We start from the raw sequence: 19960 nt of genomic DNA, 5'->3' as shown, positions 1-19960 counted from the left end.
TAAGGATGATGGTTTAGTTGATGTCTATATTTGAAGTTGAGTGTGAGAGAGCCCCAGCCTAAGCAGACATACTCATGCTAGCTCTCCTCCAAATAGTAGTGTAGCCACATGCAGTGGCAAGCCATCCTGATTGCAAACTCATAGCAGGTAGGCAGGTTTGCACTTAGGGTGGCTAGCTCTTGCCCACCACTTGCTGCTGCACACACTATTGCTACACTATTTTTTTAGTGTACTTGCTTGATGAGAACTAGCACAAGTTAGGTCTGCTAGAGCTGTGAATCACACCCCTACCTCCAAAGGTAGATGTAGCCAAAGAAGAAGAGGTGATTAGTTGCACTTATATTATCTGAATATATCAGATAACATGTCATCATAATTAAGGCCCTACTTTACTTGGCATATTGCAGAAATGACAGATTCTGCTGAAAGTGGGACTATGCCAAGGGGGCGGTAGCTGTCTTGGGCCCCTGCTCGCAGCCCCATGTTCCCACTGTTAGCTTTAGACCCCTACTCTCCATCCTAGGTAGCTGAGAGTGGGCATCCCAGCTATCAGCCGTTTTTCCATTGTCAGTTCCAATCTCAGCTCCAAGCTGCCAACAGTGGAGAATTATGGAAAAGTTATAACAAACTTCAGTACTGCAAATAACAAGGTGCATTATTACTTTTCCATAGTTTTCTATGGCTTGTCCACAACCCAGCTGCAATTTTTTGACAATCATCCCCACCATTTAAGTAGTGTTTTATCCTAGCACATGCCTCTGTGGGGTCCAAAACCTCAGCATAAAGCCAGACAGAAAACTGACACTCCTAATATTAGGAAACCTTATTCCAACAGGTGGATTGCCTTTCAGAATAGCCGCGTCCTCAAAAGACAGTTCCTTTCAAGTAACAAGTGAAACTCAAAGCCCTGTATATATAAGGGAACACAGATATAGTGTTAGAAGGGTTACAGACTCTTTTGCCACCAGAAGGTGGGTAGACAGTGTATAGTTTTCCTAAGACTGCCCCTATAATATATTCCCCAGTCTTTGGACATTATTGAGCTCTTCAAGGTCTTCATGAAATATTTTTGTTGTCTGTTATCTGGATGTGGGTTCAAGTGTTGCTGCTTGTTTTGAAAGCTCCAAGATCTTAAGGTATAGGTTGTTTCAGATGCAATGGGCTAGTTCCATGACTACCTGTATCTTGGCTAATGATAGCTTTAATTGAGCTGTATTAATCAGAGCACCTATTTACTTATTTTATTTCATTTCCTAGGGTATGTAAAAAGTGCATTGAAACCTATAGAAGGTATTGGGTGTACCGAGAGAATCATATTTTCTGTACATTGAGGTGATTGACACTTGAGGTCCATATCAAAACCAGATTTTAATTAGCTGAAGGTGGTGTTCAGCTTTCACTCAACAGGAGCAATGCTGTAGCAGGAGGAGTATAGGCTGTTCATTGAGCCAGCTGACAATGTCTAGCGTTTTAGTTTTGATTATACTGAGAACGAAGTGAAAGTGCTTGCTTTCAGGAGTCAAAGAAACAGATTAGAAGTAAATGGGTTCCTCGCTCTGCAATCGGGGGGAGGTGAGGCCACCTTCTCAACACCAGTTTCCAGCAGCAATAACGTAGTAAGTAAAAGCATTCAAGAGCTCACCCCTAAACCCAAAGGCTTTCCAGTGATGTGTGTATGTAGATAAAATTGGCAAATTTGTCATGCTCTGCCCAGAAATAGACAGTGTTAAGGTCACATGTATTGAAAGGTGAGATGACAACTACACATGAGACTTTTTTATGTTGCTTCCTCTCAGACACTTCATTTTACTTTTGCCTATTGTTCATCCTAACGATTTGGAGAGAAATGTCCTAGAATAGGGAGCCCTGAGGCCTCTTTGCTCTCACAGAACAAAAAACCCAGAGACAGAAGAAATAATTTTGTATTTTCTAAAATAGCCAAAAAAAGCCCCAAAAGGAATACTTATACTGGGAGAATAAGTGATTTTCTGAAAAAATATTGCTTGATGCATATTCATCTAATTGATCTACTGGTGCAAGTCTGCTGAGATAGCATAGTGAGATTCTTCATCAACAGAAGTTAGATATCCTAATCATCGTTCATTTTTAAGAACATCATATATGTGTAGCTCTCCTGTGAGAGAAGTAATGGCTCAGAACTTTAGAATAATGGGAGTTCCTGTCTGACAGTCAGGACCCAAGAGGATCTGTTGTGGTAAATGTCCTTTAATAAATAATATTATGCTTACATAATGATCATTTTAAAGAATTTCAGTGGGTTTTTGGTCAAAGAATGTTGACAATCCCACTTAAAAAGAAAAGGGATTGGTTCTTAAACAACTTATGGAAGGGAATTAGGGTTCCTGGACCTCAGAGCAATACTGATGGAGCTGGTCATGGCATAAGGGCAGAAGGAGTATCCCTTATCAGTTCCATATGCAATGGTAGCCTTGGACAAAATAATTAGGATTAAAGGAATCCCACATTTTCTTTAGGAGTAGAGAGAACGAAACATACAAGTCAATGGTAAGTTCTATGAAATAACAAATGCATTCTGCACTAGTATTCCTGGATCCAGACAACCACTGACAAAAAAGGAAGTGCTTAGCATTGAATTTCGTTATGAACAGCTTTACAATGGTTGTTCAGTTTCTCTGGTTCTTCTAGCTGCTGGAAAACCACTAGGAAGACCTCTTCGGGAGAATCTAGGATTTGTTTAACTAGTGTGGTATATACAGTAGTTAAGTAGACCTGGTCAATGAAATAAGGGATCTTATTGAAAATCTTAACGTTCTCATCCTGAGATAGTCTCAGACTCTTGAGGAGAGAGCCTCTTCTCTCTGTGTCTGAACCGGTTCTATCTGTCACTTTTCTGTCTGACCATCTCAGCCATGCCCTCATTCCACAGCTACCTTTTGAGAGAGTTTCAGCCCCTGCAGTTGAGCTTCCTTCTTTCCCCCAGGAAGGCTGGGCAGGCTTGTTGCTGTCTCATTCCACTAGACTACGTCAGTGAAAGCGGAAAAAAACAAGTATTCCTTTCAAAGGAAAGAATTAATCCACGAGATGTAGTTGAAGTGTTTTGATCCTTTCTCTTTCCTTTTTATTTTAGGATTTTCTGGTCAAGTTCTTAATGGCAACCATATGTGCTGTGAAGGTTGCCTACCTTCATGTTGCTCTGAGTGAGGCAGGAGTCAAATTGGAGAAGCAGAAGAGGGAGCCCCTGAAGAGCAGGAAAATACTGGATTATCATCACCTGCCAGATAAAGGAGGGATAAAAAGAAACCTAATGCTTGTGCTATTGTGGACTGTACCTGGACAATGATGTTTTTAAAATAATTTGCGCTCTTCTAGAACTGCCCTTATGTCATTGTTTCTCACAGCTCTGCAAATCTATTAATCCACAAACATATATCATAAGGCTTAAAATTTCAAAAGAAACATTAATAGCAAGAATGTATACATTTCACATAGTAGTATTTTCCCTTGAAAATCAAAGCACAGCAGTAGTTTGGTGATATAATGCCTGTTACAGAAAATAATCAGAACGTAACACTATCGTTTTGGTGTAGGAAACTGGTGATACAACTCCTACACAAACTAGTTTCTAAGTGGGGAAAAAAACAAAATTAATTATTTCACATGTAGAACCTTAACCTGTAAACTGAATTCTGTTGTTGCTAACATTTTCCTAGACTCATTCATCACAAATACGTTGCTTCTATGTTTTAATAACTTGTATATTAATCAAAGCTGTCATCACAGAGTATTATTCAGCTTGTTGACTCTCATTACATTTTCTAATGTGCAATTATCTACTTACAAAATGAAAGACCATTCTGGATGTAAGACACAGATTGGCACAATTCCAGAAGAATATTTTCAAGTAATTTTTTAGTTCTATTTTTTTACCAGTCTGTGTCATCCTAATATATAGACCAAAATGAAGTCAGTGGAAAACACCTAAGATTTGGCCATAGGAAAATAAAGAATTAAAAGGCTGCTAATAATTCAGACATTATTCCTGAGATACAGGAAAAAAAATTGCATTAGAAATAAGCTTCAGGAAATCTTTGAAGAATGCTTCAAAACTAGCATGCTTAACTTTTAATGAAAAAGCTAGACATGTTCAGTTAAAAAGAAAAGAAGCAATTTAAAGAGGACCGAAGACAATACATACTATGTGAAACACAAAATATGCTGGCAAATTCATGTACATGTAGAAGAATTCAACTACAGTAATAGGGAAATTCTTGATTAGGTCAACTCAGGCAGATGCCATAGCCTGTTTTTTAGATACTGGTTTGACACACTGGTACTGAATGTATCTTGTGGATGGTATATTTAACTTACAAAGTTAGTCTAGGGCTGGAAAATATTTTGGGGTAGAGGAGGTTGCTAGTGTGTTTGTTAAGGGTTCAACAGCTGAATCTGGCCTACACTTCTATCTGGAAGTATAAATTCCAGCTTGAGCAGACATATTTGCTCTAGCTCTGTTCGACCAAGTAAGTTTACCATATAGTAGAGTTGTGGTGATGTGAGCAAGAAGAGAGGCTAGTCACCCTGGGCATGTATCTAGTGTGTTGGTTGGGATCGACTTGGGAGGGATATCCCCTCCTGCTGTTCATGTTGCTGTGGCTACTCTATTTTAGCATGCTTGCTCTGATCAAGCTAGCACAGATGTATCACTCTATTTGGGACTTACACCTCCAGCTTCAAACACAGATATACTCTAAAGGTACAGCCCAATAATACATAGGCAGCAAAAGCTATACGTTTCGAGTAGATACCAGAGGTAGCAGACCATCCATTCCTAAGGAGAGACTGTGCTAAGTATCTCATTACACAGGAGTCTAGTTACGGACAGATATTTGTTTACGTCTGGATAAGGTAGCTCTTTTGACTTCTCATTGACAAAATGTTTCTTTCAGACATTGTAATTCTTTTTGAAAGTCTGCTTTTAAAAATACATATTCATACCTGTAAATATACAGCCTACAATTGTTTTAAACCAGTAAAGATTTTGGCACATTGTTCTTCTTTTCTAGCCTTGTGTTACAGTCTTTAATCTGCAATGCAGTACCAGGGAAAGGAAGGAAAACTAACAGTAGCTGACCTCCTCAAAAACATACTACTAAAACCTCTTACACGGGGATCTCAGACAAAATAGCCTCCACACTAGAATTTGCTTTACAAGAAAAGTGTTAATTAGGTAGCAGTGATCCTAGTTTGGAAAGTTATAAAATCCATTGAATTTCCTTGTCACATTGCCTCTTATATAGGAAAGAACATTCCAGTCACTGTACACTGAACACTGTCCACTGGTGCTGATGGAAGCAGCTGAGGTGAGCAGAAGGCAGAGAGATGAGTCACCATTGTTGGTGTTAGCACAGCCTATGTCAATAGACAGCATCAGTGATTTAGATGAACTTTTTGGTGCTGTGAGGATAAAAGATGCTAATGATGCTGAAGTGCTTGAAACTAGTGTGTTCAGGGTTGGAAGATGCAGGAAAGGATAGTCAGGCAGAAGGAGACAATATATTTTTTTGCCAGAAAGAATGACTTTAAGGTCAGTGGTGTCAATCTCTGTGGTGAAGATGAAGGCATCAGTCTTGATGACCCTGCTGGAATAGAGTCAAGGGCATCATCTGGTGCTGGTGTGTTTCAGTGTGGGTGAGGAGACCTCAGTTCAGCATCAGAGGACTTTATTTTTTAAAAGATTTGTTCCTTTTTGTGAGATGAATAATGAAATTTTGATCAGGCTTAAAGGACAAAAACAGTTTCAGATGCTTCCTGGGAAAAGTATGAGCGTAGGAGCAGGGGGGTAGGGGAGGTGGCGGGGGAGGTATTACTCATTAATGAGCTCTTTGTCCTTTCATGGCCAGGGTTAGACACTGAAGAGACACACATTGCCTTTACAGGTAGCTGTAGCTGTACCTTAATGCACATGCCCCTTTTTATTCTTCAGGTCTCCTTTTGTGCCTATTACTTATGGAGACTACAGCCCTGTACATGGCACCTTGTTAAATCCTGCCAATTTTTGCATATTAGCTCCCAGCCCCAAAGAATTAGTTAATTCTCAAATTACAGCTATATACAGATAAGAGAATTGCTCTTTCTGACAAACCAGCTAAGAGAATAGAACCAAAGCTGAAAAGTGATGGGGAATTCCAGCTACTGCCATGGGAGGTAAGAAGGAACTGAGAGGGATGTGGCAGCCACATCTCTTTGTACTGTGAGTTCCATGCACAAAAATAGGGAGGTAGCATGTGCTACCTTTAAGTAATTCTGACACAAGTCATTTATTTGAGAGCATTGGGCCCACATACACCTACAGGAGACTGTGTATGGAATAGTCATTCAAAGAAGAACCAACTTATTCAATGAATCATTCCAATTATAAACACTACAAACCACTCAACGCTTATTCTCTACTGTATTTTACAGTTCTGTAGCATTATGTGCCTTTTTGTCCTTTGGGAACAGAGACTATGTTAGGCACAGCTTACCTACTACACAGCAACAGCATAACAGGGCATAAGTAATATGTAATTTTGATGTGCAATTTTCTACGTTTTATTTGATTAAAAATTAAAAAACTATAATGGTGTACTTGTATCTAGCTACGCACAGTACATCTGCATGAGATAGCCCACTAGTGATATTTGTAGATTAACTGTCTTTGAAAAGTAATCATCAATAAAGGTTCTATATAATTCTCTTCCGATTAAGCATTATTCTGTGTTCAATCCACTACACTGAAGAATAATCAGTTTGGCTGCATTTAACATGCAAACAGTAATTTGAAATCTTAATATTTTCAAAGTGCCTCATATCTATCTCTTCTAACCACTTTAACAACAATGGAAAGAAAACCCAAGTGACCTTCTGAACTGACTGTTGCTGAACATTGTTACATCCTTTTGTTTTTTTCCTTTCTCTGTTGCCTGCATTTGTATAATTTGCGCATAGAATAGCAAATAAGACTACTATGGATCACTGTGTGAATTCTACACTCTTTTTTGTCCGGTTTGTAAACAATAGCAAAGTCAGATAATGCTTTTTTACACCAGGTTTAAGCCTCTTGCTGTACACTAATTTTGTTCGATGAAGAGGGGAAAATGTACCTGTTTATTATATGAACTAAAAAAGAAAGAATAATATAATAAAACAAAAAGATGTGCAAAAGCCAAAAAGTTTTCCCAAGTGATTCATTTGTGAAATTTCTTAGGGGAAAGGGTGAAAGGAGAAACTCAAAAAAGCTTTGAAGTTATAAATTAAGCATTGTAATTCATTTAGCTATTGACAAATCAAACCACAGAAAAATACACAGAAGGAAGAAAAACTACAAGAACTACATTCTCTGATGTGACATTTGTGATGTAAACAGATCCTTACTAATATCAGACCTCAAAACCACATCTGCCAATAAATCTTCATGAGGATGCAAGAAAGATAACTAGGGATGTAAAAGACCAGTTGATTAGTCGACTACCTGACTAGGCTTATTTCCCCCCCTCCCTCCCCCGCCTCTTGCAGAGGCAGCAAATGTGGGGGGAGCAGGAGCCGGTGCTGGGGGGAGTGGGTGTAAAAGAGGCAGCAGTGCGGAGATGTCAGGGAAGGCTGTTTCAGGAGCAGCTCCTGTTCATGGCCAGTCCTGGCTGCCGCAAAAAGCTGCTGCTCCAGCAACAGCTCCTGTCTGTCGTGGCCAGGGCTGATTCTTCGGACAGGGGCTGCTGGATCTGGCACAAGCTGGGACTGAGCAAGCCTGCCTCAATCCCGGCTCGCACTGGGTCAAGGAGCTATCCCCGCTGTGGCTCTGCAATTTAAATGTAGTAGGAGTGGGGCTGCCTGCACTCCCGGCTCTTACTATATTTAAACTGCAGAGCCACAGCGGGGATAGCTCCTTCTGAGCACTTTCCCTTATCGACTAATCATGTAGTAGGTACAAATTGTATCGACTACACGATTACCCGCCTCTGAACATCCTTAAAGATAAGCATTTTTTGGTGTGGACTAAGTAGTGAGATTCCACTGCAAAGTTTGGTGAGCAATAGTATCTTTAGATTTTTTTTTTATGTCTTGTTTTACTTACGGAGTGTTTATGACCAGGCGATCCCATTGTCCTTTAATGTCATCCTCTGAGGGTTGCTCTGTAATGTACAAACCATCAAATTCCAACTTCCTGGCAATTTCCTTTTCTCGCTTAAATACAACCAGAGGAACCTTTGGAAAACATTTAAAATGTTTGTAATGGTTCAGACATTTCTTAGAAACAATTAGGTCTCTCTATAGTGTAAAACTAACATTCGGAATAGTGCCTGATTCCATGTGTTGGAACTGGGTATATTCTAGGAACTGGCTACTCCTGGCAGTGGTGGGATTTGGAGGGATACATACCTCAGAAGAATAACGAAGGAGTTCTGATACTGCTTTTGTAAGAATATTGTATTTAGGAGCAACCATAAAGCTGTGTCAGGGCTTTTTAAGCAGTATGTTCAGTCACTTAGAAGTTGTTTATATGAAAGATAAAGTATATTTAGTCTAAGGCTATGTCTAGACCACAGGGTTTTTTCAAAAAAAGTGGCCATTTTTCAAAAAAACTTCACCTGTGTCTAGACTGCTGCTGCGTTCTTTCGAAATTAAATCGAAAGAATGCGGCAGTTTTTTCGACAGCGGTAAACCTCATTATATGAAGAAGAACGCCTTTTTTCAAAAGAGCTCTTTCAAAAAAGGCGTTCTTGACTGCAAAGAGGGCTTTTTCAAAAGAGAGCATCCAGATTGCCTGGCTGCTCTCTTTCGAAAAAGCGGATTGCTTTTTCGAAAAAGTTTTAGGTATCTAGATGATCTATTTTGAAAGAAGCTTTTTCAAAAGATTCTTTTGAAAAAGCTTTTTTTGAAAGAAGTGTGTAGTCTAGACAGACCCTAAAAGTCAAATGAAACTTCTGGCAGAAAAGAATAATCAAAGCAAAGTCTAGATGCTGTATGTGATTGTCTTGACTACAAATCTAGGTGGAAATCAAAGGCCAGAGAATCTATTATGTAGTGGTTGCACTGGTGTAGCATGTTCCAAATATCCCTGGTGAGCAAGCCAGCAGTATCTCAAAAGTTGGTGGAGTTAATTGAAATGAGTGTGTGCTTAGGGTGGTAAAGAATGCATTGATTCAAGACATGACAGCATCTGTTCAGACAATGCTTCCCATTGCCTACCAAAAACTCCAAGAGCAGAATAGAGAGGGAGGTACTAAACCTTCTCTTCCCTCAAGTTATTCCCCACAAGAATCAAGAAAGAAGTTTGACTGCTTTTCATGTGATTAATTAGGCTTTAAACGCTGAATATTTTAAACGAAATTACACTGTATTGTTTTCTTCAAAACAATAAGATGCCTACCAGTTCTGTGGAAGTCATTCAGATATGAAGGTGATGGATGCTTAAGAATATAGACAAAAATAATTATTTTGAACTCAGCTCATATGTGTGCTATGACTTCGGTATTTATCTACTTTCAATTGGAACTGAAGAGTTGAACATCTCAGAATAGTGACATGGAGTTAGTTGCCTACCAAGCATCCATAAATAACTGGGCTTCAAACATACACACAACTCACCTTTAGACAATAGTATCCAATCACACAGACAAAGGAGATGATAGTATGAATAATAGCCAGAGCCCTGAGTGTTGGTGCCATGTAACCAGTACTTTCTTGTAAAACAAAAAACACCATTCCCTCGTCTTCTTCCTCTTCCTCAAATGAGTTCCACAGATCAGAGTCTTCCTCTAACTCCTCTAATGGTTCTTCTGTCACCTGGAATGGAGAAGTAAACACTTACACACATAGAATAACTTCAGCTTTTTTCCACTCTCTTAGAAATAGGGAATAAAAAGCTCATGTAAAGTGCTAAGTGGAGTCCTAATAAGTGATGTTCTTCATCTTCAGAACAAGAGAAGCAGAGATACAACATGAGTTCAGACTTCCTACGTGACCTCATCATTGCACCTCACACACGATGTAAAAGAAGCAATTTCAACAGTAGCTCAATTTATAAATCTTTCTGTTAGAGTGTACAAATGCAAAAATGAACATGAAAAGAATAAGAACATAAGAATGGCCATACTGAGTCAGACCAAATGTCCATCTAGCCCAGTATCCTGTCTTCCAATAGTGGCCAATGCCAGATGCCCCAGAGGGAGTGAACAGAATAGGGAATCATCAAGTCATTCTCTCTCCTGTCACCCATTCCAAGCCTCTAACTGAGGCTAGAAACATCATTCCTGACCATCCTGGCTAATAGCCATTGATGAATGGCTAACCTTCATGAATTTATATAGTTCTTGAACCCTGTTAAAGTCCTTGTCTTTGCAACCTCCCCTAGCAAGGAGTTCCACAGGATGACTGTACGCTACATGAAGAAAAACTTATTTTTGTTTGTTTTAAACCCACTATCTATTAATTTCATTTGGTGACTCCTAGTTCTTATGTCATGGGAACAAGTAAATAACTTTTACTTATTCATTTTTTATACACCTCTATCATATCCGCCCTTAGACTCCTCTTTTCTAAGCTGAAAAGTCCCAGTCTTTTTCATCTCTCTTCATATGGGACCCATTCTGTTGCCCTTCTCTGAACCTTTTCCAATGCCAATATATCTTTTTTGAGATGAGGCAACTGCATCTGTATGCAGTATTCAAGATGTGGGCATACCATGGTTTCATATAGAGGCAATAAAATGTTCTCTTGTTTTACTCTCTATCCCTTTTTTAATTATTCCAAACATTCCGTTTGCTTTTTTTGACTGCCACTGTATATTAAGTGCATGTTTTCAGAGAACTATCCACAATGACTCCAAGAGAGCTCTTGAGTAGTTATAGCTAATCCCATCATATTGTATGTATAGTTGGGATTATTTTTTCCAATGTGCAATACTTTACATTTATCAACATTAAGGTTGATGCAAAGGTAAAACCAATGCTTTATTAAATAATTATTGTAATGTTGAGATAGACTGGTATAATAAACTTCCACGTGCCACCACTGAGGATTGGTTAGATCAGCAAGGATGAGCCAGTAGCCCAGGAGAGAGCACATGACTGGTGATACTGGGGGCTGGGTCCCTCTGCCTCAGATTTTCTGCCTCCCATGGCTGAACTTTGGGGAGTAGGTGGGCTGACTGGCTTTTGCACTCCTTCCATAGTCTACTTAAATACTCCCCAGACATTTCTAGGTCCATTAGCATAGGATCTGAATTAGTATAGGGCACTTATGGTATGACCCACTGCCTATTTTCTGGTTAAAAGGAATTTTTTCCCATTTGGCCAAGCTGGTCAAGGCCCAGTGGGTATTTTTTTTGCTTTCTGTGCAGTATATCAAGGAGGCACAGCTGAGTTGTAAGTAATGGGACTTCAGAGTTTAATATTAGAAAAGGTAAGACCAATTGGTTAGTCATAATTTGTCCAGTGTGGATTAAGGCTAAAATGGCCAGCTTCAAGGAGAAATGGTCTGAGGTAAACAGGATGAAGTTTAATAAAGGCAAATGCAAAGTGCTCCACTTAGGAAGGAACAATCAGTTTCACACAAACAGAATGGGAAGCGAATGTCTAGGAAGGAGTACGGCAGAAAGGGACCTAGGGGTTATATTAGACCACAAGCTAAATATGAGTCAACAGTGTGACGCTGTTGCAAAAAAAGCAAACATGATTCTGGGATGCATTAACAGGTGTGTTGTGAGCAAGACACGAGAAGTTATTCTTCCGCTCTACTCTGCGCTGGTTAGGCCTCAGTTGGAGTATTGTGTCCAGTTCTGGGCACTGCATTTCAAGAAAGATGTGGAGAAATTGGAGAGGGTCCAGAGAAGAGCAACAAGAATGATTAAAGGCCAAGAGAACATGACCTATGAAGGAAAGCTGAAAGAATTGGGTTTGTTTAGTTTAGAGAAGAGAAGATTGAGGGGAGATATGATAGCAGTTTTCAGGTATCTAGGAGGGTGTCATAAGGAGGAGGGAGAAAACTTGTTCATCTTGGCCTCTGAGGATAGAACAAGCAGTAATGGGCTTAAACTGCAGCAAAGGAGGTTTAGGTTGGACATTAGGGTAGTCAAACACTGGAATAAATTGCCCAGGGAGGTTGTCGAATCTCCATCTCTGGAGATATTTAAGAGTAGGTTAGATAAATTTCTATCAGGGATGGTCTAGACAGTACTTGGTCCTGCCATAAGGGCAGGGGACTGGACGTGATGACCTCTCAAGGTCCCTTCTAGTCCTAGTAGTCTATGATTCTATGATTAGGGATAAATGGGATCCAAACTTTTGCTGGTGTATCTTTAGGAGAAAGGGCAATCTGAAGCCTTCATAGACTAAGGTTCCCCTCTGGATACTCTTCACTCTTTTGCTTGGGAAGCACAAGAGCATTCAGAAGTGAGCTGAGTTCTAGGGATAGCCTCGGTGGATCTATCCTGAGGAGCCTTGCACTGAACTGTTAAATGTCTGGCACCCCATTCTGTATCTCAGGATTAAATTAATAAAGTTGCTTCCTGCTGTTTAAAATCTATCTTTTAGGTATTCACCTGTATGTCCTAAAATGCCTTCACAAAAATGCCTTCACAATTGGCACTAATAACTTTGTTGGCTGCAGTAAGAAAACGGACTGGATGATGACTATGAAGATTGAAATACTGTCTCACATCTAGACATAGTTAAAGATTAAGACAATTTATGGAGAACAATGCACTGAAGTCCTCCATTGCTACTCTCTATTTGTATTAATGTTGAGTTATTTTAAAGAAATTTTAAAAATGAGTATTTAAATTTAAAAGTTAAGATTTAAGATTATATTTTAATAAAAAAGCACTGAACGTCAAAAAACTGCCAAATTTTAAAAATAGACAAAACAGAACTATCACAAACAACAGCAAAAATATTATTTAAGCCAGCTAGAGTATGAGAGCACTTAATATGATTCCTAAACGATTTAGTTACTATTTCATTCTGAAAATCAAGGTGATCAGTATAATGAAAAAAGTAGTATTGTTAAAGCCATTGTCATGTGAATTTGTGTTTCAATTTAGGATTAGAATTTAGAAAAATATTTTAAGAAAATTAAAAGTGCTTTGATAAACAGAAGGGCTTTATTTTTAAAATCTTGGATTTATACATTATCAGGGTTTACAATCCAAACCTAATCACATTGTATCAGTACACCAGAGCGTCCCACCCCAAAAAAGGCTACAAATAATCAACTGATTAGTCTGTTTTCATTGTCCTAAATTGAATAAAATGCAAAAGTACCTACATTTACTTACACGAGGGCTACGTCTACACTGGCCCCTTTTCCGGAAGGGGCATGTAAATTTCAACAGTCGTCGTAGGGAAATCCGCAGGGGATTTAAATATCCCCCGCGGCATTTAAATAAAAATGTCCGCCGCTTTTTTCCGGCTTTTAAAAAAGCCGGAAAAGAGCGTCTAGACTGGCCCCGATCCTCCGGAAAAAGCGCCCTTTTCCGGAGGCTCTTATTCCTACTTCAAAGTAAGAATAAGAGCCTCCGGAAAAGGGCACTTTTTCCGGAGGATCGGGGCCAGTCTAGACGCTCTTTTCCGGCTTTTTTAAAAGCCGGAAAAAAGCGGCGGACATTTTTATTTAAATGCCGCGGGGGATATTTAAATCCCCCGCGCATTTCCCTACGACGACTGTTGAAATTTACATGCCCCTTCCGGAAAAGGGGCCAGTGTAGACGTAGCCATGGTGTTATTACAAACTTAGGCAAGAACATAATTTTAGACATATTATGTCTAACCTGGCAACGTTGACTTTAGTTAATACATGTAGTGCTTACAAAAAATTGTCTATTTTAGATCAACTAAAACCAGCCTTCAAGCAGCTGCTCTGGAAAATAAGTAGAAAACACTAAAAAGAATGAAATGCAGTAAATAATACTTTACCTTGTAGAATAGCAGTATAAAGTTGATGGCAAATGCAACAAACAGAGCAAGAAATCTTAAGTTGTAGAAATTTCTAGCCAAGTAATGCTGGAAATACAAGGAACATTTAGATAAACAAAAATTAGAAGTGTCATGGAATCGGAATTAGGGAAGTAATTAGGAGGTTATTTAAGAAAGTCAACTCTAAACTATGCTCTGCAATTGTCAACGAAACAATTACAGCTATCATGATAGAATTACCAGCCTTGCTGTCTAGAATTTGTGAGATCCTTTCTTTTGAGTCTATATATTTGTGACAGGATATTCTTGACATACTGCAGAGAACAGCTAGCCAGGAATACTGCAGAGAACAGCTAGCCAGACTCTAGTTGGTAGAAACTTGTGGCACTAGAAAAAAAATTATGGTGGGAGTGCTGAGAGCCTTTGAATCAAACTGCAAAAAAATACATATAATGAAAACCACTTCAAGCCAGGGATTGCGGTAGCACCCTGAGTTTCAGCATCTATAAACAAATAGAAGCAGCAAACTCAGGAGCCTTTTTCACCTTTGGACAGTCCAGTCAAAACTGTACGATGTTCTCTGATTTTGTGTATCCTGTGCTGATTGGCCGTTGCTCCAAGATTCCTCCTTCCTTTTCTTCTAAGTCTCTTCATCTCACCTTATCCTCTTCTCCACAGCCATTCCCCATGCTGCCCCCCTCACTTTCTTTCTCTGTGGTTTTTTTTTCAAATTAGTACATCCCTTTTTAGGTGAACTCACCTCCCAAACCTTAAATAAATGAATAGTAGAATTAACACATTCTCTGCCATGAGAATATTCTCACTTCGTGTGTTGTATCCTCTCCCTGACTCTGTCTGGCTTATCTACTTCGATATTAAGCTCTTCAAGGCAGGGACTGTCTACTATTCTTCATGGCTGCGTCTAGACTGCATGATTTTGCGGAAATACTTTTAACTAAAAAGTTTTTCCGTTAAAAGTATTTGTGCAAGAGAGCGTCTATACTGGCATGTGCCTTTGCGCAAAAGATTTGCTTTTGAGCAAAAGCATCCATGCCAGTGTAGACGCTCTCCTGTGCAAGAAAGCTCCGATGGCCATTTTAGCCATCAGGCTTTCTTGTGCAAGAAATTAACGTGGCTGTCTACACTGGCCCTTTTGCACAAGAATACTTGCGCAAGAGGGCTTATCTCTGAGCGGGAGCGTTGGAGTATTTTCACAAGAACCACTGATTTTGTACATTACTTTTGTGCAGAATCATGCCAGTTTAGACGCCGTCCATTTGTACAGTGCCTCGCACAGTGCAGCTCTATTCTTGGTTGGCCCGTAAAAGCACTACTATAAAGTGTGATCAGTTTGAATAAATAATTTATTTGTAAAAACTAGCTATATCTCTTTTTTTTCATCTCACAATCAGCTATTCTCTTTGATATTTGACTTAGGATGTGCAGTGATAAAAAAGAATGGGAGCAAATGTACCAGCATTTTTGTTTGATAAATTTCCACAACTTTAAAAAAATTAGCCATGACTGCCTCAGGTTTCTCTAATTTTTGTCCGTGTCTTCGTTTCTTTTTCTTGGTTTCTTCCTTTCCCAAATGCTCAAACTGTACTTCTTCCTTCGCTTTGTCTTGTTTCTCACCATCTTCCATGCTAAAAGAAATATGAACCAAATGAAACAGGACAAATTTCCATATTGTCTATGCTATGATTGCAACAGTAAGTTCTGATAAAGAGAGGTTGGTTTTGAGTGTGAGTTAGTTTCAGAGAAAGTGAATGGAGGCAAGTGATTACAAGTAGTGAGAGGTCATACAACCAACAGTCAAAAAGTTATCACTAAGTGAAGTGGAAGAATGGTAATAATCCACTTAGCAAGTTTAGGGGAGATCACTAGAGAAAAGGCAAAAGCAGCTCAGTCAAAGTGGGGGGTTGTTAGCACCAAGTGCAAAATGCACAACTACTTGCTGCCTAATGAGTGAAGTACATATATATCCAATTCAAATAACTCAAAACTATTAGCATTTATATGCAGAATCTTGAGTTCAAAGTTGAACAGAACATAGAAATATTTATGGGTGTGCCACAGACTCATAGCAGAGTGGTTTAATTTCAACAAAAAGCATCATAATCGAAGTAATGATTCAGTGAGGAATGAAAGGAAAATTTCCTTCACAAAGACCCACCTTATAAGACATGTAGATGACAGTCATTCCCCCTGCACAGAAGAATTCATAAGAATATAAAAACTGCCATACTGGATCTATTCAGCCCAGTATCCTGTCTTTCAACAGTGATAAAAGCCAAGTGCTTCAGAGGGAATGAACAGGTATTCCCTTTACAAGGAACAAGTATCAAGTACTTAATTTGAAAATGAAATATGGAAGTAAACAGCAAAAATACAAGGGAATATGTGTATCCAACAGAGTGAGAGAAGATATACTTATTGTTCAATTGGAAGGAAGTGCAGGAGAAGAATAAGGAAATAAACTGTCAGTAGAAAAATGTTATGTGCTTTTTAAAAAAAGGCTACAAATGCCTCCCTAACAATATGAAAAGTCTAAAACTGAAAATATGTGAGGTAAACTATGTGGTATTGGGAGAATAACAAGATATTTTATCAACGACATTTGATAAGGTACATTACTGTCCTCTGAGTCAGGAGACTGAAATCAGTGAACAGAGAGATTAGGGGAAAGAAATACAATCTAAAAAACCATTATAATGGGAGATATAAACCACCTAAGTATAAATCAGCTTAATGTCATACACAACATAGTCTGATAAACAAATGTTTCTGTAGCCATTTGGTTTGGAGCATACAAAAGAGGCTATTTTTGTCTCAATTCCAAGAAACATACAACATTGATTATTTGGATTCTTAGAACAGAGAAATTGAAGAGTTTAAGTACAGTTGACAGTTACCAGAGAAGTACTGAAACCATACAAGTAATGAGCTTAAAATTCTTTGCATAGGGCTGGAGGAAAGGATAGGCAAAAATACCAAAATAATTCTCTTACAGTGAAATCCAAGAAATGGATGTTTTAAAATAAGGAAATTAATTTGAAACACCCTGAAATGGAACAAGTTAGGAAATGAAAAATCACTGAACCATCATGTAAACTTTAGAATCTACCTTGTTAAAGTCACAGAAGTCATGTGTAGTGCTGAGAAATAAAATAGCATAGTTAAGTGGCTAGCTATGTTAATTTATTTGGGCCTCAAAATTATCTTAAAAAATTAATCTCCAACTCGTGATTCAGATACAATAGGATATAAACTTTAGCAGGTTAGACGAGGTATTTATAGGATGATCTAAAGTGAGAATTTAATAACAGACCAAATACAAAGAAAAAATGATAAATTGTTTAAATATGTCAGGAACAAGAAAGCTGTGTGAGTCATCAGATTTGCTAAACCACCTGTTTATAAAAGGAGGCAATCAAAAAGGACAAAGAAATTGGCAGGATTACCTGATCTCACACACCGTCCCACCTGCTGCTTGGAAACAAGTGAAGTAAATATCACACTAGTGAAGGCTGCCATATTCAAAATGTTTCTCGACATTGTAGGTGAAGCAGGTGCAGAGGGTTTTATATAGGACTATGAATAGGCTTATATGGATTGCTAAAGGTACACCTGCTCTACTGCTCAGTAAAAGTGCTTGCCACCCTCTGAGGAGTTATGCTGGCTGCCCAAGATACTGGTAAGATGGAGAGTCCAATCAACTCCTCCTTGAGAGATTTTTTTGGCCAACACATGTAGGAACAGCAAGAAAATAAACTGTCATTTAAAAGTAACTTACTCAGCCTTCTCGGATTCTGCTTTTGTTTCTGTTTCCTCTTCTTTTGCTATTTCAGACATCTAAAAACAAAAAAAGGTACTAAAATTGCCTTAAACCTACTTTTAAATAAATCTTCTCAATTCTACTTAGTGCTTTCTAAAAAATAAATAAAATAAAACAATGAATTATCATCATGCCTCATTAACACTGAATTGCTTTCACCCTCATAGTTCTAATTTTTTTTTTGTTTCTAAAACAGGTAGTTCAGACAACGTTTCAAATAGTGAAACATTCTATCGTTATTTTTCTAACGTGTTGTGAAGATATATTATTAATACAATAATTAGTGCAGGAAACTGAATAACTCAAAGTAATAGTTAACATGATGAGGCAGATTAAGCTGAGAGGAAGGAATGGTGGTGACTGAGCACGGATCATACCCTGAACATAATGATGACAATTGTAACTCCAGTTAAGAACTTGACAATTACCAATAACATGTAAAATTAATGTCACTATGGTTTTGCTTCATTTCTATACATAAAATATGGAATAATCTGGGTAATCACAGATTCAGTATGTTAGTATCACAAATTCCAAGTAATCGTTCAGTTTATGCTAGTGACAGCTTCCTATTTTGTCAAGATAGACTAAAGTAATTATATTTTGTAAATGTACTCAAAATTAGCAGAATATATATATCTAGGTTCAGTCCCCTCTCTACTTAATGTGAAAAAAACATTTCAACTTGGGTTTCCCACATGGTAGGTGATTGCTGTTCATAGCAGCAATTTATAGTTTTTCATAAGTTCAAGTTTGTTGTGGGGCCAGTGCACTACCTCAACCTGGGGGTGGGATAGAGGGCACAGTAGCTCCATGGTTAAATTAACTTGGTTGTACTCAGCCTCAGCAATGACCGGTCCAACTAGGGCTCCACTCGTCTGCGGGGAAGTGCAGTCTAATGGCCAGAGACAATAGGGTTCCCCTTCTCTGCAGGGGCTGGAGTGGATGGGACTCTGTGGTGGTTGGAAGGCAAGGCCCAATGGACATAGTACATGAAAGGGGGGTAGGTGAACCACCCCCAAAGTGGGGGGGGGGGGGGGCAACCAGGTAGGGCAACCTGGGAACTTCCTGCTCTACCAGGTCCCAGCCCAAGGCCCAGGTAGAGGCAATGGGATTTGCCACAAAGCTGGCAGGGAATATACCCACAGCACACCAACTGCTGCAGGGACACTGGCTAGTCCTTTCTTAGGCTGCTTCCCACTTTGACTCCTATAGCTGAAGTTGAGGTGTCGTGGAATGAGGTGTAACAGTTAACTCGAACTAAGGACTTAGTTCGAGTTAACGTTTGACTGCAGGCAGTTAGTTGTAGCAACGTTGTAGCTGCAGGCAGTTAGTTCGGACTAGGGGGATTTAAAAATGGTGCCCGGACGGGAAGATGCAATTAAAGCCCGGGATATTTAAAGCCCGGGATATTTAAATCCCAGGCTTTATTTGCAACTTCAAATGCCTACATTAGCCTCCCTAGTTTGAACTAGGGGGATAGTGTAGACATACCCCAAGAAAAAATAACTGAATAGAGGAGAGGTTGCAAACCTCACAGAACTACAACTCCAGCCATTGGTGGCAAGAGGGAACAGAGGGATTGAGATGGTGGTGCCTCACATACCCAGGAGAGAGGTTACACCTATGAGGCATGAGCGCTCCGTACTCCTCCCCTCCCCATACTCCCATAGGCTCTGCTATGTAAAATTCTCTGGCTTCTGTGTGATATGCACACATGAACTAAATGTAATACACAGGTGTGTCTATTAGAAGAGCCAAAAATTGTATATTTGATTGGTCACAATGATTCAAATTATCTGCATTAATTATTATTTTTGCATTTCTTTAGGAATTAAACAACAAATAAATTTGTGAACTTTGTATTTACTTTAGGAATAGAATGAAAGGCAATATGTGCTGAAAAATATATTAATTACTTGTTTGGGCTTTCTAATGACCTTAATTTCAAAGCAGATTCTCATTGTTCAACAGCCACATCTATTAAATGCCTCTGTGCTAATGAAAATACAACAAGCTATCCACATAAAATGAAATGAAATTGCTACTGTTTTGTCAGGAATTTTTGCAAAATGAAATCTGACAAAGAAATAGTGCTAAGAAAGTTAGGATTTTAAAGTTTATATAAACCAGAAATAAATAAATTGGCCAGTAAATGGAAAATGTAATTTGATATGTAAGGAGAAATGGT

The 19960-nt window shown here is 38.8% G+C and overlaps 1 protein-coding gene across 22 annotated transcripts in view; it reads right to left on the bottom strand.

The window, feature by feature from the left end:
• The window catches only part of RYR3 (ryanodine receptor 3), a 522680-nt gene that overhangs the window by 21848 nt on the left and 480872 nt on the right, over positions 1–19960 (bottom strand). For all 22 annotated transcript variants that reach the window (XM_025189447.3, XM_075927047.2, XM_075927048.2 and 19 more), the window contains 5 exons: positions 17728–17786; positions 15406–15577; positions 13932–14018; positions 9607–9804; positions 8093–8223 (listed from right to left, as the gene is read on the bottom strand). In XM_025189447.3, coding sequence (XP_025045232.1) covers positions 8093–8223; positions 9607–9804; positions 13932–14018; positions 15406–15577; positions 17728–17786 — 647 coding nt within the window. The remainder of the gene's footprint in view (positions 1–8092; positions 8224–9606; positions 9805–13931; positions 14019–15405; positions 15578–17727; positions 17787–19960) is intronic.

Source organism: Pelodiscus sinensis, chromosome 5 (genome assembly GCF_052426305.1).
Source record: "Pelodiscus sinensis isolate ZL-2025 chromosome 5, ASM5242630v1, whole genome shotgun sequence".
Classification (NCBI taxonomy): domain Eukaryota; kingdom Metazoa; phylum Chordata; order Testudines; family Trionychidae; genus Pelodiscus; species Pelodiscus sinensis.
This window is presented reverse-complemented; position numbering and strand designations above follow the sequence as displayed.